The sequence below is a fragment of the Marmota flaviventris genome, chromosome 14 (genome assembly GCF_047511675.1).
Source record: "Marmota flaviventris isolate mMarFla1 chromosome 14, mMarFla1.hap1, whole genome shotgun sequence".
NCBI classification, from domain to species: Eukaryota; Metazoa; Chordata; class Mammalia; order Rodentia; family Sciuridae; genus Marmota; species Marmota flaviventris.
In genome coordinates this window covers 1,770,223-1,792,009 of record NC_092511.1, presented here as the reverse complement: position 1 = coordinate 1,792,009, position 21,787 = coordinate 1,770,223, and the positions used below count along the sequence as shown (strand labels likewise).

The 21,787-nt window shown below is 47.9% G+C and overlaps 1 protein-coding gene and 1 long non-coding RNA gene across 11 annotated transcripts; one reads left to right on the top strand and one right to left on the bottom strand.

Annotated features, from left to right (window-relative positions):
• The first annotated feature begins 3,312 nt into the window (after window positions 1–3,312).
• On the top strand, window positions 3,313–21,145 carry Rnaseh1 (ribonuclease H1). 10 transcript variants are annotated; one of them, XM_027937760.3, is made up of 9 exons: window positions 3,321–3,506; window positions 4,208–4,320; window positions 7,332–7,511; window positions 9,856–9,955; window positions 11,318–11,372; window positions 11,798–11,882; window positions 12,371–12,495; window positions 13,792–13,906; window positions 20,661–20,784. In XM_027937760.3, exons 1-8 carry the CDS (start codon window positions 3,379–3,381, stop codon window positions 13,876–13,878), a joined length of 873 nt encoding a protein of 290 aa, XP_027793561.2. In that variant the 5' UTR covers window positions 3,321–3,378; the 3' UTR covers window positions 13,879–13,906; window positions 20,661–20,784. The 10 variants fall into 10 exon arrangements, with proteins under 10 accessions (XP_027793564.2, XP_034491907.1, XP_034491906.2 ...); XM_027937758.2 differs by lacking the exon at window positions 20,661–20,784 and adding an exon at window positions 16,314–16,399; XM_027937759.3 differs by lacking the exon at window positions 20,661–20,784 and adding an exon at window positions 14,123–14,196.
• On the bottom strand, window positions 17,329–20,598 carry LOC117794742 (uncharacterized). The gene is made up of 2 exons (XR_011704293.1): window positions 18,124–20,598; window positions 17,329–18,033 (listed from the first exon to the last, which is right to left on the bottom strand). It is a non-coding gene; the product is annotated as an uncharacterized lncRNA (long non-coding RNA).
• Window positions 21,146–21,787: the final 642 nt, after the last annotated feature.

Genomic DNA, 21,787 nt, shown 5'->3' with positions numbered 1-21,787 from the left:
CAAACCCAGTGCCTCATACGTGTGAGGTAAGTGTTCTGCCTGAGGCACAACCCCAGACCTTTCTATGTAGTTTTAATATTGTTTGATGATAACATTTTAGGTCAACAGTTCTTAAAGTTCAGATCTTTGCATGGCACTGTGGTGCACTTTTGTAGCCCCCCAGCAGCTTACAATAAATCCTCGGGAGGCTGAGGCAGGAGGATTGAGAGTTCAAAGCCAGCCTCAGCAACTTAGTGAGGCCCTAAGCAATCCAGCAAGATCCTATCTCTAAATAAAATATAAAAAGGGTTGGGTGTGGCTCAGTGGTTAAGCACCCTTAGGTTCAATCACTGGTATATATAAAAAATAGATTTGGGTCTTAGGGTCCTTTAAACTTTTAAAAATCATTAGAGACCTTGAAGAATTTTTTATTTGCACTCATATTTACCACATAAAAATACAGTGGAGTGGTTGGGGGTCAAGTTCAGTGGTAGAGCATGTTCCTAGCATGTGTGAGGTCCTGAGTTCAATCCAGCACCACACTCGATAAATGAATAAGTAAATGGGGAACTAAGATCATTAATTCCTTGACAATAATCTATTTATATGTTAACATGCTGCCACACATAACATATGTTTGATTTTAAGATAATTATATTGGTGCTAAGGGGCAGAGCATACCTGTAATCCCAGCAACTCGGGAGGCTGAGGCAGGAGGAGCACAGCCTGTGCGATTTAGCCAGATCCTGTCCCCAAATAAAATGTGAAAAGGGACAGGGTGTAGCTCAGAGGTAGAACCCTCACTTAGCATGCTTGAGGCCCTGGATTCAGTCTACAGGAATGCAAAGAAAAAGCAGGCTGTATTTTTAAACAAAGAGTAGAATTATGTACACTTTGCCAACCTCACTGATGTCTGGCTTAATAGGATTAGACAGAGGTACCATTGCAGGAACTGAGTTCTTCCTTTCCTTCTTTTCCCTGAATGCTAGTGCTTTCTGCACCTCAATGTAAATTCAAGGAGTATATTTTTAAATTTTAGTTGTTTTTAGATATTGAAAGGATTTTTTTTCAGTGACTTGTTCATTCATTTAATATTATATTGCTAGGGCAAATACTGTTGTGTGCGGATGCATTTCACTTACCCTGGGTGCTGCAGGTGACCTGCCACAGCTGGGGGGTCCCCTTCCATTGATAGTATGTGGATTATTTCCACATTTTCTCTACTGTGGAGGTCATGGATGCCCAGCTCTCATAGCCTTCCAGTTCTGGTAGCTGCAGTGTACATCTCAGAGGAATTGAGGGTAACAGGGTATATGAATGTCCTTGACTCTCAAAGAGGCAACACCAAGGTGTAACGGTCAAAACCAACTTGAACTTTCAGTGGAAACATGGGCAACCATCTATATGGATGGTGGTCCTCGGAGGTGGTTCCAGGACAGCAGCCTCACTCAGCCTGGGGTTGTGTGAGCAGCACTTCCCAGAACAAACAGTGAAGGGAGCATGTGACAGGATGTCCACTGTCACTGGCGGCCAAGAAATGTAGATGCAGACCAAGGTGTGATGCCACTGACAGACTTAAAAGTCTGACAAAGCTTAGTTACAGGGAGAAACAAAGTGAAGGTTGAAGGAGATCCAAGGAGTTCCCAGAGAAGGGGTCTCAACTCAGGATGAGTGAGGTTCTTGACAAATGCCACAGAAATGAGCTTGAGGACACATCAGTTAGATTCAGGTTTATTTAGGGAAGTAGACACCCACTGAAGGGAGAATGTGGCTATCTTGAAAGAGGTGCTATAGGGTCCCAGGCTCTTCTTTTAAAGGAAGTTGGTGAGGGGTGGGCATGGGAAGGTGTGTAGGGATGACCCCAGTCTAGTGATCACAAGGTGGTTAATGGTGTTCTGGTCATTCTCAGAATCCTTAAGTCTCCATTATCTGATCAGGTTATCCTGTTGGAAAGCACACTGTCATAGATACTTTCTTAAAGTATCTTCTCTCTGCACTTAATCTATTAAGGAGTATATTTTTAAGTTTTAGTTGTCTTTAGATATCGAAAGGATTTTTCTTCAGTGACTTGCTTCATTCACTTAACATTATATTGCTAGGGCGAATACTGTTGTGTGTGGGTTAATTAACAGGGCACAAGGTAATTCTCAAAAGTGAATGAATTTTCATGAGTGGTAACTCTGAGATTTAGATTTTCCGGGAATTTGAGTGAAGGCTGGGAGAGCTAATCTGGGGAGTGAGAGGCCTGAAAAGGCCTATGGAACTTCAGGTTAAAATCCCATTCCGTGTCCATCCTTCTGTGTCCTTTTTTACCAATCTACCAATTTCTTCTGTCCTCAAAATGACTTTGAAAAAGTCTGCCATAACCCTTAAATGTCCCTTTTTCCAGGTAGTTCAAGGGCTGATGGAGGACCACAGGCAGGAAAGCGCCATCCTAACTAGTTCTCACCCCGAGGGGGGCTGGTCGGGCTGGAGACCCCACAGGCCATCCTGATCCAGTCCCTGGCACATTTCTAGGTTTCAGAAACATTTTCAGGAAGAATATAATGATCCATTACTAACTTTCAGGGACAGGGCTTTTTTAATTTTTATTTATTTTTTTCGTGGTGCTGGGGATTGAACCCAGGGCTTTGTGCATGCGAGGCAAGCACTCTGCCAACTGAGCCCTATTTTTAATTGTTCTTTTTAGTTATACATGACACTGGGATGTATTTTGACATATTAAACAGGAATAGGTCTTCTTTTAAATGAAGAAACTACCTTGAAGAGCATTAAGCAGGAATGAGGCGTGCGAACCCTTGCGCCCGGGCTCTAGGAAGCACAGGCCTGAGCGCACTGCGGTCACCTGGCCACGGTGCCGTCCCCGGCCCCGTCCCATCCCACCTCCTCCTTCCGCCCGCCTGCAGGCCAAGCCGGGGCAGCGCGGCACCCCCGGGGGCGCGCGCTGCAGCGACCGGCGGGCGAACTGGGAAGCCGTCCACAGTCGTCCCGAGCGCGGCGCGTCCCGCCCCAGAAGCGCCAGGGCGGAGAGCACGTCGGCCAGGCTCTGGGAGCGCCTTTGAGCTGCACCTCCGACTCCGGACTGGAGTCGCGGGCCGCCCCACGGGGCTCAGAGGGCCCGTGGTGCGCACCGACCGCGAGGGGACGGCGCCTCCCCTCCACTGGTGCACGTTCCTCCCTCCCCAGCGCTTGGCCGGCAGCTCTGGAGCCCACGAAGCCGGACAGACCAGGACCCAGCGGAAACCGCGGCGCACCCCGCGCCGCCGACTTCCGGGAACGGAGGAGCGCAGGCCCCGCCCCGCGGGCGTAAACGTCATCTCCCCGCGTCGCCGCCGGAAGTGGGCTCGTGGGCGCGCCGGAGCCGGTAGAGCGAGGCGGCTGCGGGCGCGGGCCTGAGTGATGCGCGGGCTGCTCCCTCTAGCCGGCAGAATAGTTCTGGTCGCGCTGCGCGGCGGCCGCGGCTGCTGCGGGCTCGGAATGTTCTACGCCGTGCGCAGGGGCCGCAGGACCGGCGTCTTCCTCACCTGGTGAGTGGGCGCGTCGGCCTGTGCGGACCCCGCAGGCGGCTTTGGGGCGGCCGGGCCTCCCTGGGGCCTGTGTTGCGGACGGGCTCCCCGCGGGAGGCGCGGAGCCCCGGCAGCACCGCCAGCGTCGCCAGCACAGGTTCCCTGTTCCGACGGGGCCGGAATTTGGGCGATCTCCGGGGGTTCCGCGGAGGGGCCTTTGCGGTGGGCCCGGTCGCGGTCGTGACGGGAGCGCGCTCCCTGGGGGGTGGGTCCCCGCTGTCTGGAGCTCCGGGGCAGGGGCGTGGCAGAAGCTGGACCGGACCCTCCCCTCCGCGGTATCAGGTTTTGTCGTCGGTGTGCACACGTGTACTCCCCGTGCCTGGCCGCGACAGCAGAGAGGAAGAAGCACCTCAGATGTCCGCCCCGTTTTGTTGCCATACAGTTAGTCGACCTTTGTATTTCAAAGACCCCCAACTTGTTGTTATGCTCTGAGTTTGAGGAAAGCCAATGGGGCCGCCGCACCGTCCGCTTGGGGGACAGCAGGGCAGGGGTGTGGAATGTGACACGCCAGGGAACGCTACAACCTGTAGGGTGTGACATTTGCCCCCAGGAGCTGGCAGCCCGTCCTTTCTCACACTGTTTCCCACCTAAGAGGAGTCTTCATTAAAAGGGGGTAGTTGGACAGGGAGGGAGGTTGGAAATGACCTGCCTCCCTTTTCCAGGAATGAATGCAAGGCGCAGGTGGACCGGTTTCCTGCTGCCCGGTTTAAGAAGTTTGCCAGTGAAGATGAGGCCTGGGCCTTTGTCAGAAACTCCGTGAGCCCGGATGGTGAAGGTACTCGCCTGTCGTATGAGTGTGGTATTTTAGCCCATTCAGAGCCTTCACAGCCAGAGGTCATTGGATCTGTGCACGAGGAGGCTCTGCAATCTCATTTTTTCCCCTGTTGTACAGATTAAAGAGTAGTGCTCATGTCAGTAATAGTGTTAGACACACCAGGACTCTCATCTCTTTTTGCATTCAGTTTATCACTAGGTCATAATTATTATTATTATTATTTTTTGGTACCAGGGGATTGAACCTAGGGGTTCTTAACCACTGAGACACATCCCCAACCCTTTTTATTTTTATTTTTTTAATTTTGAGGAAGGGTCTTGCTAAGTGCTGAGACTGGCTTTGAACTTGTGAGCCTCCTGCCTAAGCCCCCTGAGCCACTGGGACTACAGGTGTGCACCACCATGCTTGGCATAATTCTTTCTTTTAAAAAAGTACTTGTACTGTTACTGGACCTAGAAGGCTATGTTTTTAAAGGATAGAATGTGATTTCCCTCCACAGCATATGTGTATATGGTGTTTTTATTTGGAACAGAGTCATGCAATTTGAATTTCTTTCAATTTCATGTGTTACAGAAAGTATTGAAAGTTAGGCCTAATATAAGGGACATAAGATTTGCAACTCTGATATACATGACTGAGATAAACAGAGTGACTCTGATTTAGAGCACAAGATTAAAAAAATATATTTGGGCTGGGACATACTTAATGGTAGAGCATTTACTGAAGACACATTTGTGTGTGCACGTGTGGTGGTAAATGGTGTGTGAACCTACCTTGAGGAAGTAGGGTTTTGAGTACTGGCAGACTTTACAGGAGAGTTAAGACTGAGCAGAGCCTAATAAGCTCATATGTTCTTTTTTTTTTTTTTTTTTTAAAGAGAGAGTGGGAGAGAGAGAGAGAGAGAGAGAATTTTTTAATATTTATTTTTTAGTTCTCGGCGGACACAACATCTTTGTTTGTATGTGGTGCTGAGGATCGAACCCGGGCAGCATGCATGCCAGGCGAGCGCGCTACTGCTTGAGCCACATCCCCAGCCCAGCTCATATGCTCTTGAACAGTTTCAAGCTCACTGAGATGCTTGAATGCTGAACTCCTTTGGGATGTGATAACAATTCTGGATAGACAGGATTCAGGGAAAGGCAGGTCATTCTCAGACTGGTATTTTCAAAGGGCTAGTTTCTGAGGCAGGAAGATCCTTCCTTTGTGCATCTGCTCATCCTGTCTCCCCAGCAGCTTTTTAAGGAGCTCCCTGTATGCTAGTTATTCAGATGGAGAGATTAGAAAGAAAGCAAGTTTGAAAGTATGGCACTTGTCTGTTTGGTTGAGTTTTTCATTGCCTTTTCATAGTTTTTCTGAACCAGTTAACAATTATTCACGTCTCAGTTCTTCCAGTGTACATATATTCCTGTCTATGAATCTGCTTTCCTAAAAGCTTACAGAGACCTCATAGTGGCTTAGGTTTATAAATTGAGATTTTAGCACTTTTAAAGTTTCGGATCTATATCAAATAAAAACATTAGCCCCCTTTCTAGTTTTTTCTCTTATCCTCATTTTGGAATTTTTGATCTGTTGTATGGCTTATATAAGCTGATTTACTTAAAGAAAAACACACTTTTGTGAAGTAAAAATTACCTGATAACTGTGGTTTTCCCATCTTTCAAAGACTTGTCTGCTCTTTAAAAACTTTCAGTTCAACTAAACTCTGTTGTAGTAAATAAACCGTATTTGTATCAATATCAAAATTCTACAAAACTGCCCTTTGATCTGTACCTGTGTGTTTGCATTTACTTCTGTACAGTACCTTTGAGGTAAATAAAGAGGCACCAAGGTGGTGGGTGGAAATGCCCCCTTGCCTCACTCAGATTCCCAGTTGCCTGGACATTGGAGAGGCCTGGCAGGAAGCTGCTGGAGGCACAGGTGTGGTCTCGCAGCTGTTCAGCAGACGCCTGGTGGGTGTCAGTGCCCTGTTCCTCCATCCCTGGCATAAGAGTTTAGAGCTAAAGGTCAGTTCTGTGGTTTGGGTTAAGGTTGCTGTTGTGGAGATGTTAGTTATATTAGTTGCTCCTTCTGTACCTCTGTTCCCCCTCCATAAAATGATACCGAGGGAGAGTTGCCTCAGATCAGCATTTTACAGAAGCCTAGAGGGTCAGGGTCGATGTCAGCTGCCCATGTTCTCAGCCAGTGAAAGTGGAGCTGCCCTTGAAACACTTGTTCGTGAGTCTTTCTCATTCAGCTTGTGCTTGGGGAAAGGGAGATCCTGGCTGTCCAGTTATCCCCGAGGTGGTGTTTGAGATTCCTTTGGCTTTAACCCCAGGTCCACCTGAAGAGAAACTACAATAGTAGTTGGCTTGTTTCCTGATGTGTCCCATTGCCTGGTTGTTTATGCTTGACCCACACCCCCTTAGCCTCCCTAGAGGTTCTTAGTGTGGAATTCATGTAATGGCAATATTTGGGGCAGCGAGGGGGCTGATCTTATGTACAAATTTGGGTCCTTGTTTTCCTGGGTAAGAGTCCCTCAAATTTTCACATTGTCATCCCTAGCTGGTGTGTCTGTTATGTCCATCAAAACCAGGTTTTTCCACAGAAGCTCTTCTATTGTCTTCACAATGCTCTTATCAAGCTCACCTTGGAGAGTTGAGAATTATTTCACAGGACCCAAAATCTGAGATGAGCCGGGCATGGTGGTGCATGCCTGTAATCCCAGCGGCTTGGGAGGCTGAGGCAGGAGGATTAGGAGTTCAAAGCCAGCCTCAGCAACTTAGCAAGGCCCTAAACAACTCAGTGAGACGTGTCTCAAAAAATATAGGAAAGGACTGGGAATGTGGCTCAGTGGTTAAGTGCCCTAGGTTCAATCTTAGTGCCAAAAAAACCCCAAAAGAATCTGAGATGGTGTGTTCCAAGTCATTCCCTCTTTGTAGGGCTGTTCAAAGGGTGTGATAGTAAATAACTTGCTAGAATTCTTGATTCTTGAGTAGTACATTTTATGCTCATTGTTTCTATCTCATGAATAGGCTCTTGTCTTCCAGAGCAAAAAAATACTCATGCACAGGAGTCACAGGTGAAAGTCAGCAAGCGTCTCAGAGAGCCCTTAGATGACCATGAAGAAGAGGTCTCAGAGCCGAGTGCGAAGTATGTGCGAAAGAACACAGAGCCAGCCCCTGCCCTTGGCAAGGACACATTTTCTTATATGGGTATGTGTTTTAGTCAGGTTCTCACCACGGTGACCAAAAGACCTGACAAGTAATGCAGAGGAGGAAAACTGTTTTGGCTTTTGGTTTCTGAGGTTGCAGTTCATCGACAGGCAACACCATTGCTTTGGGCCTGAGATGAGGCAGGACATGAAGACAGAGGGAGTAGTGGAGGAGAACTGTCAGGACATGGCAACAGGAAGCAGAGAGCGTTCTGCTTACCAGGGACAAGAGATAAGCCCCAAAGGTATGCCCTCAGGGACCTACCTCCCCAGCCACAGCCTCCTGCCTGTCTGGATTAGTCCACGGTGGGGTTACAGTGGTCATCCTCTAATCATTTCACCTCTGAACCTTTTTGCATTGTCTCACGTGAGCATTTGGGGGATACCTCTTATCTAAACCATAGAGTACATCTTCCTTGGGTTTTTAAAAATATAACAATCTAGAAAACATGAAAACTTTGCTCAATCTCTAAGTGAGAGAAATCTGAGCTGATGTTTATCCTCATTGTTTTCCATACAGGATATATAGAATTCTCTAAGGTTACCATTTTATAATTGATGAAGTCATGCAGAATTATTAAACTTTTAGGTATTCTTAGGAAAACCATTATGTAGACCACAAATGACATTGTAATGTTTGAAAGACCTGTAGTCCCTATGCACAGAGTGCTTTAGCTCTTCAGATGAGGAAGGCCTCAGCACAGCTGCCTTCCACCCTCAGTCAGCACCATTTTACCCTTGTGTTCAGTCTGGAGATTGTGTCTTATCCCTAGAAGCAAGGTGGTCATGAACTGTTTCTCTGCTTTAACTTCAGTCTCTTAGTGACAGTGTGTATATCTTCTTATCTTTAGTATAGGCGAACAGAAGGTAGAAATACCCAGCATTTTTATTTTTAAAATTTTATTTATTTTTTAACTGTGAATGGATCTTTTATGTTTTATTTGTTTTTTTGTATGTGGTGCTGAGGATTGAATCCAGGGCCTCACACATTCAGGCAAACGCTCCACCACTGAGCTACAAACCCAGCCCTCAGCATTTTTTTTTTTTTTTTTTTTTTTGGTCCTGGGGATTAAGCTCAGGGGCACTCCACCACTGAGCCACATCCCTGCCAGGGTCTCACTGAGTTGCTTAGCGCCTCACAGTTGCTGAGGCTGGCTTTGAACTCTCGAATCTCCTGTCTCAGCCTCCTGGGCCACTGGAATTACAGGTGTGTGCCACCGAACCCAGCTCCTAGCATTTTTTATAACTCATCGAATTTGTAGGTTCTAACTTTCCCAGGAAGAAGCCATTTTATAGTTTGATTCAAGGGAAACAAATAGAAATGTTTTGTTGATCTGTATTTGTAGGTTAGTTTTATAGTTATTTAAAACAGTCAAAAAGGTGTACTTGATTTGGTTATTTGCTGCTTGGAAGTGAAACAGGTGTTTGTGGCATACCCGGGGTATGAGCTGTTCCCAGCATGCTCACCACTGCTTGAAGCTCGGTGGCCCCGACACAGCCTGGTGTGTGGTAGGTCTCTTCAGTGACTGCAGGCAGCTGTGGCTGTGTTGGCAGAGCTGAGATGCAGCTGGACTGAAGCGTCTCACCAGCCTGTGTTCTGATGTCCCAGCATCGTTCCAGGAGCTGAGTCCCTGTGCTTCTGTAGCATCCTCCCACTGTGCCTCTGCTGTGCCTGCTCCACCCACTGTCCTGGACAAGGGCCTCCTGTGTGTGCCTCTCTGCTCCCCCTTCCTGTCCCTTAGTGCTGTGCAACCCAGCTTCTCCCACTGTTCTGCTGAGAGTGTGTTGCTGGCCACCAGAGGCCTGAGAGTGGCCTGGCCTTATGTCCGTCCTTTCCTTCCTTGTTGTTCACAGCTTTGGCATGTTAATCCCACCCTCTGCCTTGATGAAAAGAAGCACGGTCAGGAGCAACAGTTCACTGTTACAAGTGTCCTGCAAGAAAAATGAGACCAACGTTTGTTAGAGGACTTGATCTTCTGGCAGGCAGGGTCACCATGATGCCAAGGCCCTGCTCTCTCTAGAGTGATAGCTTGCTGAGAGTGACGGTGGCCCTGACATAGAGAAGGACGTTGCCGTTGTCTTTTGACCCTTTAGGGTAGGTTGTAAGTGGTAGATCTCTGGAAGCAGGTTCTAGCTCTGCACCGTGACCACCTTGCCCTGTCCCTTGCCTGGTGTGTGAGACCAGGTGTGATGTAGCATCTGCCCCACATAAGAAATTTGTGTTTCCCAGAGACTGCAGCATGTAGAACATCTTCTTAAAATGCTGACCTGACTTCAGAGACATTTGGTGTGAGTTTTGTTTTTTCCAAAATTTGATCCAGCTGTGTTTACTGTTTCCCTTACAGGAGACTCTGTGGTTGTCTACACCGATGGCTGCTGCTCCAGTAACGGGCGGAGGAGAGCACGAGCAGGAATTGGCGTCTACTGGGGGCCAGGCCACCCTTTGTAAGTAAACAGCTCAGTTTTTCAGCATCAGACTTTACTGAATCATATTCTAAAACTTGTGGAAAGACGCAGTAGATCTGGGTACTCATTGATTATTTGGAAACCTTGTCAGACAAACAGCTCTAGCAGGGGCTGATAGAAGAACAGAGCTTTGATTTTTATTGACACTGAACAGCTTTGTTCTTCAGAATGTCGAATGTAGAACCTGGGTGTTGCTGTGTCGGCCCTAACTCTCAGGCGTCTCTATCTCATGCGCTTTTACACCAGAAGGGCCTCCTTCCTCTTAGCTTAAATTAGATGGACCTCGCAGGGCTGCCCAGGGAATGGCTGCTGGGCTTGGAACCCGTGTATCACTAGACCCTTTTGAAGCTGTGTGACCCAGCGGTGACCCTGGTATGTCAGAAGGCAAGGTGAAATGCTCTTGTTCAGACCTATCTCGCCTGTGGATGTGAAGGAACTGGGATGGAAGCTGAGCCCTGAAGTTCAGAGGAAAGAGGGACTTGGTCCCTCTAAAGCCGCCCGCACCAGCGCTCAACTTTGTTTTCCAGTATTTACAGGTACCCACAAGAGCCATGTGTAGGTGGCCAGATGCAGTAGTGCACACCTGCAATCCCAGCACCTCAGGAGGCTGAGGTAGGAGGGTGGCAAGTACAAGGCCAGCAACTTAGTGAGACTCTGTCTCAAAATTAAAAATAGGACTGAGAATGTAGCTCAGAGGTAAAGTGCCCTTGGGTTTGATCCCCAGTAGCTCAAGGAAAAAAAAAGTTGGTTGTTAGGCATTTTTAATAATGATACCACTTTCCATTTCTTTCTAACTGTACAGTTCACAAAGTTCTTTCACTTTAACTTTTTGCTTAGCTTCAAACCCCTGTGGTGGAGAGTGGAAGCTGGTTTGGCACTAGGTTCTGGGGATTTCGTGCTGGCCCTAGACACCATGCTAATGCCTTTCAGTCAAGAAATTACACTTTGTCCTTGACTTCTGGTCTGGTGTTTCTTCTATGCCATATTATAGTGTCTTTCAACAAAGTGTTAGTGTTGTTGGTTTGATTTTTTCCTTAATTTTTTTTTAGTTGTAGTTGGACACAATACACTTATTTTATTTACTTATTTATTTTTATGTGGTGCTGAGGATCAAACCAAGGGACTCGCACATGTGAGGCGAGTGCTCTACTGCTGAGCCATAACCCCAGCCCCATGTTGGTTTGATTTTTTTTAAAGGCTGTGTTTTTATATGAAGCTTTTATATCGTTTTTTTGTTTTGTTTTGTTTTGTTTTAACACATTAGCTCATTATTCATTGGAGGGAATCACTTTTGAGAATCAGCATTATAAGTGTATTTTTAAAAATTCTGTTTTGAAACAGAAACATAGGCATTAGACTCCCCGGACGACAGACAAACCAAAGAGCAGAAATCCATGTAAGTTATCAGATAAATGTGAGTTTGTCATTTCTCAATATTGACCTTGAGCATGAAACTCATGTAAAGTTACCTGATACATGTGAGTCTGTCATCCCTCAGCAAGACTATGAGCATATCACTTACTACTGTTATCCATGTAGATAAGATATTCAATGTCCAGAAGAAACTTTGGGTTAGTAGCAATTCTGGAGAAACACTCTAAAATGTCATTTCAAGTCGGTGTCCACAGAATTATATGTTTAGCACTATTTCACATAAAGAATATAATCAAAGTACATAGGAAGAAGGAACCCTTGTGTCATAGACCCTTTTGAACATGTGTGACCCAGAGGTGACCCTTGTATGTCCAAGTGTGAATCACTTTGAGCATGAGCTGTGTTGCCCATTCTCTGCGGAGGATGACTATGGCTTGTTTTTTCAAGGCAGCCTGCAAAGCCATCGAACAAGCCAAGGCTCAGAACATCAGTAAATTGGTTCTGTATACGGACAGTATGTTCACTATAAATGGTAAGCCTTCATGTTTATTTCTTCCAGTAATTTTCCAGTCGCTCTGAGGGGAACTAGGCTTTTCTTTCCCTGGTGGGAGGTATTATAATAGGCTAAAATTAATAACAGGGATGACATTGGTCCTGTCACAAGGAAAAGAGGGAGGTTTTGAAGCCCAAGTTCTGTCATGAAGTAGCTGTGGCTCTGCTGTCCTTGCAGTTGGAATCTAGATGTGTGTAAGTAACTTAGGATCAAGGTGTGCTGGCTGCTTCTTGGAGAATGCCCGAGGGAAACTTCCTGGAGAAGGACGTCCTAAGCTGAGAGCTTCAGGTGAATGCAGTTAGAGGAATGGGGGAGATGGGTGTTTCTGGCATGTGCTGCAGGCCAAAGCAACTGGGGCCAACTGAGGAGGGGAGGAGTCCAGGATGACGGGTCAGAGCACAAGAGGCCCCAGAGGCAGGACAGGCAGGGCGGTGCAGGTGGAGGCCCAGTGAGCATACCTTCCCTAGGGATCACTAACTGGGTCCAAGGCTGGAAGAAGAATGGGTGGAAGACAAGTACGGGGAAGGAGGTGATCAACAAGGAGGACTTCATGCAGCTGGAGGAGCTCACCCACGGCATGGACATTCAGTGGGTGAGTGCCTATTAGAATGTTCAGTCTTGTGACTGTTGTGACCATGTGGTCCCTATTGGCTCGAGAGCAGTGGTTTACTTAAGGGATCGAGTGGTGCAGGTTAACAATTCCCACAAGGGTCATATCATGAGGTGTAATGAGTGCCTTTGATTCTCTCTATCTTTGCAGTGAACAGTGTTACTAGGTGTAGGAAGTGCAACAGTAAAAAATATTGCTGGAGGGCTGGAGCTGTGGCTCAGCGGTAGAGCGCTTACCTAGCATGTGTGAGGCCCTGGATTTGATCCTCAGCACCACATAAAAATAAGTAAATAAAAGTATTTTGTCCAACTACAACTAAAAAAAATAAGTATTTAAAAAAATATAGCTTGATAAGGCCTTAGGAACATGGTCTTCTTTCCAAAAGGGAAATGTTTTTCTTATAGTTTTTTTTTTTTTTTTTTTTTTGGTGGGGGGTGGTACTATGGATTGAAACCAGGGGCACTTTACCACTGAGTTATAGTCACAGCTTTTTTTTTTTTTTTTTTTAAATTCTTTTTAGATGTTAATGGATTTTTATTTTATTCATTTATATATATGTAGTGCTGAGAATCGAACCCAGTGCCTCGCATATGCTAGGCAAGCACTCTACCACTGAGCCCCAGCCCCAGCCAGTCACAGCTCTTTTTGTTTTTTTATTTTGAGACAGTTTCACTAAGTTGCTGAGGTTCGTCTTGAACTTATGATCTTCCTGCCTCAACCTTCCTAGTTGCTGGGATTACAGACATGTAATAGATAATTTTAATGAAATGTTTTCTCCACACAATACAAAGCAAGTTAAACTTTTAATCATTGTCTCAACTCTGCCTTGTTCTGCCTCCATAAAACCATTGGTAACATTTTGTAACCAACATGTAAATTTGCTTTAGCAATGGAAATGGGAACAATGGTTAAATCAAATAAGTAATCCATTCTCCTAAACAGCATTCAAAGAGTAAAGAGTGTGTGTGTGTGCGCGCGCGCAAACACAGATATCTATCCATCTGCACAGTTTGCCATATACCATTGCCAAGTAGAAAAAAAGCACCATTAATGGTAAAATCAAATTTGTAGAGAAATGAAATGGAGCTTTTGTGAACACGTCATTGTGTGAAGCATCTGGAATATATGTTGTGCTCTTCAGTTATGTTGGGCAAGAGGCTCTGAGTGAGCTTCGGCTCGCCCAGTCTGCTCTGTGTGCTTGCGTTTCTCAGTGGAGTGTAGTCATGTTGCTTGTATAAAAATCAGGAGAAGTAAAAAGGAAAACCTTTATTTTAACAGATGCATGTTCCTGGTCATTCGGGATTTGTGGGCAATGAAGAGGCCGATAGGCTGGCGAGAGAAGGGGCTCGGCAGTCTCAAGACTGAGTGGAGTCACTTGGGTGCTCTGGAGAAGGCAAGCGATAGCTCTTGTTGCTGTCATTTCCTGGTGTGGGCATCAAGACCTCTCAGCAGGAGTGCTATAGGAGACAAAGCTGAGCCAGGGGGCACTGTGTCCTGTGAGCATCTCAGTAAAAAAGTGCTCCAGGAGGAAGTGGACGTCTTTGAGATCTGGTGATTCTGAGATCTGCTGCTTACTGGGCTTAGTATATTTTCATATGTTTTATTGCAGTTTGGCCCAAAGTGCTTGGGCGTTGATTTTTATAAGAAATCAATAAAACATTGGTTAAAAGATGCTGACAGGAACTCAGGAAGAATTGTGGAAGAGTTCGCTGACCTTCTGATTTTCAAGGTGGAGTCACCTGCCCTTGTAGCCACACTGGGCATGTGGCTCACAGGACTCCTCTCAGGTGCCTGATGCTGTGTACACAGGAGACCGTGGCTGTGGAAGAATGGCCTCAGTCTTTCAAATGTGTGTGTGTGCAGGGCTGGGATCGAACCCAGGACCTCAACATGCTCAGCAGTTACAATTTTGTACGTGTGTGTGTGTGTGTGTGTGTGTTGGGCACTGGGGATTGACCCCAGGGGTGCTCTACCACTGAGATGTTCCCCCAGCCCTTTTTATTTTTTCATTTTGAGAGGTCTTGGTGAGTGGCTGAAGTTGACCGTAAATTTGTGATCCTCTTTGCTCAGCCTGCTGAGTGCTGGGATTATAGGTGTGTGTCACCACTCCTGGCTCAGTTACAGCTTTTTTTTTGGTACCAGGGATTGAATCCAGGGCACTTAATCACAGAGCTGCATCCCCAGCCCTTTTTATATTTTATTTAGAGACAGGGTCTCACTGAGTTTCTAAGTGCCTGGCTAATCTGCTGAGGCTGGCTTTGAACTTGCGATCCTCCTGCCTTATCTTCCTGAATTGCCAGGATTACAGGTGTGCATCACTGTGCCCGGCTCAGTTACAGCTTTTAAAGACCAAGATGCATATATCTTTGAAAAGTTTCTTTGGCTTTTTTTCTTAAAAATACTGTGCAGGTTTAAAACAAATGTTTGACATGATCATTTATTTTTGAGTTTTTTTCCATAAAATAAAAATACAGAAAATGACACAAAACAAATGAACGCGTATTGAATTACTATTATAAGATGAATGTCCTTGCATCCACCACCCTGTAAGGAATAGTGCTTTGCTGGACACTCCAGAGTACTCCCCTGGGACCTCTCCTTCCTCCTCCTTCCCTCTCTTTACAATGTAATCCTGACTTTTGTGGAAATGACTTCAGGCATTTCTTAATGTCAGTTTAATCTTGCCAACTTTTTCCTTTTTTTAACTTTATATTTCTTAGGGCTTTTAAATTGCAGTCCCTGCTCCATCCCACTGTTTCCCTACATATTATCTTCTGGACCTGGGCCATCTGTTTTTTCTGTAGTCTGGATTTTGCTGATTGTGTTCATGAGAACACAGTTCAAATGTGGCCAGCAAGGTGGGGAGCAGGACTAGGGCACTGCCTCCACTACGCAGATAGACAGAGCTCCATTCTGTCAACCCAGAGACATACGGGATTATTCTGTTTTAGGAGCAGTAACTCACCAATGGGGTAAGCAAAGGTCTTTTTACTTAGGACATATGACCATAAAAGAAAAAGACTGCATATAAATAAAAAATGTTACTTCATAACGCAAAGATTTTGAAAGTAACAAGCAAAAGCAAACTATGGAAAGAGTTTGTAACTCATCACAAAGGACTAATATCCCTGATGTGTACGAGAAAACAACTGGTGAATCAGAGGAACGGATCACCCAGGTTGTTCCCAAGAAGTACATACAGCCCCTGGAGTGGATGTGTGTCCATCTTCACTCCGGAGAGTACAGCTGAGCAGCAGATGCAGTTTCTCCCAACAGGCTCCAGGGTTGCCGAGGCTGTTGGGAAATGCTGCTGATGCTGAAGGCAGATGGCATACCCCTGGACACCAGCGGAGCCTGCCTGCCAGTATGATAAATGCGTTTCCCTGATCCGCCAGCCCTGTTCTGCAGACTGATACTGCAACACCTGTGCCCATACAAATATAAGGCAGGATTCATGGGCTGGGTAGAAGCTCAGCCACCATGCCCAGCTCATCAGATAATGTTCTGGAGAATGTTTTTGGAATTAGAAAAAAAATATTGTCACTATTAAACAGTTTTCTCCCTATAAGCTGCTGTGGTTTGGATGTGTCCCCAGTTCATGTGTGGGGAGCTTAATTCTCAGAGGCACATGCTGATGGTTGGGAGGTGGGCCTTTGGGAGGCAGTAGGGTGAGGTGAGGTCTACAGGGTGGCCCCATGACGGCATTAGAAGCCTTAGAAGAAGGGAAGGGAGACTCATGTTTTTTTTTTTTTTTTTTTTAAGAAAGAATTTTTTAAATATTTATTTATTTATTTTTTTAGTTTTTGGCGGACACGGACACAACATCTTTGTTTGTATGTGGTGAAGAGGATCGAACCCGGGCCGCACGCATGCCAGGCAAACGCGCTACCGCTTGAGCCACATCCCGAGCCCCAGAGACTCATGTTTTTGGGAAATGTCTTAAGAGTCTTTGGGGACAATATGACCATGAATGAGGCTGGTGGCCCACACTGGAATAACTTTTGGGTTTGATTTTCATCCTGGGAGCCTGGACGCTTGGAATAATTCACTGACAAATAACTCAGGATTTGCCCGGCACAGTGGCTATGCCTGTAGACGGGAGAGTCTAAGGCAGGAGGATGTCGTGTTCGAGACCAGCCTCAGCAACTTAGACCCTGTCTCAAAAAAATAAAAAGGGCTGTGACTCAGTGGTAAAGTACACCTGGATTCAATCCCTAGGACCAAAACCAAAAAAACAAAAACCAATACAAATGAGTTTTTCTGCCTCTGCCTTCCCTCTACCTCCACTACCTCTCTTGACCAGAGACTGCTTTCCTTTAATAGCGCCAGTGAGACTTGGCTGAGTGGCCTCCAGGCAGCTGACTGGCTTCCTCCTTGAGAAATCCAGACCCGTGCTCCTTTTTTTTTTTTTGGGAGGGGGGACTGAACCAAGGACTTTGGGTGTGTGAGGCAAGCACTCTACCACTGAGCTACATCCCCAGTCCCAGTCTCCCTTTTTTCAGTGAAGAAAATTTATGTGCACAGCTGGCTCATTTCTTCATTCATAGATAACACGACTTTAAAAATCTTCATTGGAAATTTTCAAAAGTACACAAAAAGAGTAGTTTGATGAACATCCATGAAACCATCTCCCAGCTTCTTCAACAGTTACCAAGTTGGATAACCTGACTGAGTGGTATTCCAAGGCTGTTCCTTCATATGTGGTATTAGGTGTGTCTCAGCACAGGGACACATGGAAAGTCTGCCAAGGTCATGTGTCTCCTAGGGGACTTGCCGGGTTTCTTGGCTGAGTGAGATCTGGGACTGCCTGGCTGGTTTTCTTTTTTTTCCCTATCCTCTACTATTCCCCCCTCCCCTCCCCTCCCATCTCATGGCTGGTTTTCTTATGCAGGTCTTGCTGTTAACCCCAGGTTTATTGATAGACAGGCCCTTGTGTTTCACAGCAAGTGGGTTTTTTTTTTTGGCTGTGTGTCCAGGCCTCTTGAGTAGTGCCCAGGTGTGCCTGTGTGTTATCTGTTGGCCTTTCTCCCCTGCTCTGTGTGTTTCCCACAAAGCCCTCAGGCTGTTCCAGCTGGAAGTCATTAGCCCAGATGGCTTTTCCGTAGACTCTGCCTGGCCTTGCTCTGGCTGGGTCTTAGCAGGAATGGCCCTGGGGGAGAGGACCTGAATGAAGATGAGGGCTGAGAGCAGTTCTGCTCACTGTGTACTCTCTCCACCAGAGCCTCTGAGGCACCAGGCTGCAGAGTTTGGTTTTGGTGTGAACATCTGCCTCCCAGGTTCCCGACTTCCTGCCCAGGCGTGAGACCTGTGGTCAGAGCACCTCGCAGCTCCCTCAGAGATCCCCAGCGCCAGCAGTCTGGCTACTGCTTCTGCTCTTGAACAGTTGACTGTGCCACGTCTCTCACCCAGGGGGCCTCAGTCCTGTTACATCTGGGAATCTGGGTGAGGCCAACAGCCTGCAAGCTGGGCAAAATCTCACTCTTCATCGCTCTTCCCGCAGGCCAGGAGAGGTCAAGTACGCTGGGCGAGCAGACAAAAGCAAAGTTATTAGCACACAGCAGGGGCCAGCCGAATCTAGAAATGGCTGTTAAATATTTCCCCGTATACTACCTTCAGTTTCTCCTGTTGGCCTGCAAAGCCTAACGTGTTGACTCTGGCCCTTCATGGAGCATGTTTGCCTAGGGCGGTGTCCGTGTCCCTGGTTTCAGTGGCTTTGGTCACCTGGTCTTCCAGGGCACTGCTCTGCAGTGGAGGAGGCCATCTTTCAGAACACCTCAACAGGTTCTTCCCCAGTCTCATGGTGGTAATGAAACCTGGTTGTGAAACATTTCTGGGCTGTTGGTGGCTGTTTTTCTGGAAGAAACATGTCAAAGATTCTCCAAAGGCAGAACGCATGGGCTGTGGTGTCCACAGGAAAGCAGCAAGTGCCATTTCCCTCAGTTGTCCTGCTGGAGTGCTGGGGGCAGCAGACACAGCACCCGTTTCCCCGCCAGTCCCTCCGCACCCTGCTCATCTTGCTTTTCCAAAGCAAAGTTTTTTATGGCACAGAACTGCTCCCCTTTCCCCTGTTCCAGTGGGAAGGAAAAGACACCTGCTCAGGATGGAGGCCGGCAAAGGCAGATGCAGGCTGCTGGGCGGCTGCACCTGGGCGGGGTGTTAAGTGCTCCCCCAGGTTCAGGACCACTGCTGCTGGCACCGCATTTTAGCAGCTACTGTAGAGACTGTTGGGCAAGATTCCCTGAATTCAAACCCCAGCCTTGTCACTTCCTGGCCATGTGACCTGAAGTTAGGTGAGTTCCTGTGCCTCAGGTATCTCACCTTTCAACTGTGGGTGACAGGTACTCCCAGCTGCCCAGAGTGGTCCTGAGGGCACCACTGTGCAGAAAATTCTCACACTGAGCTTGTGCTGCGTCACTAGAAGCGCTGACGTGGGGCAGGAGGCCATTACAGTGATGGTGTGAAAACTCGGGAGGGCAGTGTTCACGAGCTTTTCTTGGGGTACTGTGTGCTAAGCGCTGAACGAGTGACCCGAAGGTATGCACAGCTGTGACACCACACAGGAATCATACCACAGACATGAGGTTGACGGGTGTCTGCAGATGTTGATTCAAATGTCCTCACGGAACCTAACAAGGAACATGCACGTGCCTAAGGGGAGGCTCCGCGGCCAGCATGTAGGAATGGCCAGGGCAGCTTCTCTGCAACCGGGTGTCTGTAGGGGAAAGCATTTGAGTCAGGAAGAGCATCTCGGGGAAACCTGCCTGGGTAAGGACCTGAGGCAGGAGGAGCAGGAGATCCACATGCTAAAAGGCCAGAGGTCTGGAGAGCAGAGCGCAGGAGGGGAGGTGGCAGGGTTGGGGGTGGCCAGGGTCTGGAGTTCAAAAAGCAGGGTTAACATGGGGACTGGCATGGCATGGCTTTTAGAAGGTCACTGGCTGCTTTGCAGGGAACGGTTGCACTGGGGCAAAAGCAGTCACAGGAGGCAACTTCAGTGGTCAGTTCCACCAGCCAAGAGGTGGTGGAAAGAGTGGGATGAGGCCAGTGGATGGGGGTATGGTGTTTTGAGGGTCAAGTGAGAGGATTTGCAGTTAGGGTGGACTGGATGTGGAGTGTGAGGGAGAAAGAGCAAAGTACCCAGCTTTGGAAGAAGCCACTGCTGCTCCCTGATACAGGAAAGGCCAGGTTAGGTTGGAGACTTGTGGATACTCAAACCTGAGGTTCTGGAAAGGGGTTCAGACTGGAGGTGTGGACAGGGGAGTCAGCAGCATGGGGTGGACTATGTGAGGCCACTGGGTTGGTGAGAATGGACAGGGAGAGACCATTGGGACCATCCAGAGGAGCAGGAGCCAGAAGAGAGAGAGAGGGAGGGAGGGAGGGAGCAGTGACTTGAAGGAGAACCAGAAGAAGGTGTCTGAAGGGAGTGGGCAGCTGTGAAGCGCTGCTGCTGAGATGTGGCAACCCGCAGTGTCCATGGAGTGGGTCAGGAGGCAGTGAGAGAGGACAGGTCATTAGAAACCACTCCTGAAGCACACAGGGAAACACAGCCATGTCCAAGCTGCCGGGAATCAAACCCAGGACCTCACAGGTGTACGCCAGGCACATGCTGTACACGGAGCACATCCCCAGCCTGAAGGGCCAGCGGAAATCCGTCAGGTGGAGGGGAGAGGAGATGAGGATGTGGCTTAGTATTTGCAGTCATTAGAGGAAGGGAACAGAATGAGGTGGACGTGTGCTTCCTGTGCAGTCTTCCTGAAGCCCTGGAGTCAGTCTGCTTTGGAGATGTAAACTAGCACATTCTGGTTCAACATCTCCGGGTTTCCAGTTGCTTGATTTGCTAGGCTGAGGGAACAGCTGAGAATGTGATCTTTTTTTAGCTGATTGCTCTGAAAAGATAAATCCAGGCTCATCAAAAGGTTAGATTCCTTTTTTCTTTTTTATCAGCTACACAGATGCTCAGACTTTGATGGGATTACTTCCTGATAAACCCCTCGTAAAGTGAAAATATCAGCTGAAAGCACACCAAACCTGTGTGCAAGTGGCGGCCTAGTGGGGCCTGTCCCCCAGGCTCACACCAGCTTTAGCAGACAGTTGGCAGACCCAGCAGTCTGTCCTCGGGTGTTGAACATCCCATGTCATTGACGCAACAGGTACTGGCAGTGGAGGCCAGAGGGCCGCATGAGCGCTGCCCACTGCGGTGCACAGCTAAGACACTCTGTGTCTGAAGAACCGTGAAAGGTCCCTTCAGCTGCAGTGTGGACTGTCTGACTGCGTGGCTGCCCCTCCCACAGCAGGGCTGGAGTGTCCCTTTACCTGCTGCGAGCCTGGGCAGAGGCCAGAATTCAGAACTCCAAGTGTGGTTTCCGCTGAGTGCAAATGGCTTTCCACCATGAAGTCACAGGATCGCAGCTGAACCACCCTAGGGAGGGGGCTGTCTGTGTTCACAGGAACTCAGGACTAGGAGGGGCAGCCTGGTTTATTCCAGGACACAGCACATTTTATGGGAAAGATGACATGAAAAGAAAAGATGGCGCTTTTAAAAACTTACATATTAGGGCTGGGATTGTGGCTCAGGGGTAGAGCGCTCGCCCAGCACAGGCGGGACCCGGGTTCGATCCTCAGCACCACATAAAAATAAAGGCGTTGTGTTGTGTCCATCTACACCTAAAAAATAAAATAAAAACATTTAAAAAAAATTAGATGGTAGCATGGCCGACTTTATTTATTTATTTATTTCTAGTACTGGGGTTTGAACCCCCGGGCACTGTACCACGCGGCTACAGCCCACCCTTTTTCAGTTTTTACTTGGAGACAGGGTCTCCTTAAGTTGCCCAGGCTGGCCTCCAACTTGCGATCCTCCTGCCTCAGCCTCCTGAGTCTGGATGACAGGTGTGGGCCGCGCCGGGCTACAGTCGTTCAGTTTTGCCTTCACGTTGACGGCTGTAAAACGTGAACTGTTCCTCGGAGTCTTCTCGGGGTGGGGGCGCAGGAAACCTGCGGCGGCTGGCCACTTGTCCTCCAGGCCCAGCAGGGGCGCGCTTCCCTCGCCGGCCCCGCCCTGGAACTCCTCCCACTCCTCCTGGCACCAGACCCGTCCGGACCTCCTCCCGGAACCACCCTCCCGGAACTACCCTCCGGGTCCTGGCCCGACCCATCCCTTCCCTCCCCGGCCCCGCCTACCTCCATATCCCTGCCCACCTCCCTGTCCGGACTCTGCCCTCCCCGGCCCGGCCCCGCCCGCCTCCCTGTCCTGGCCCCGCCCACCTCCCTGTCCGGT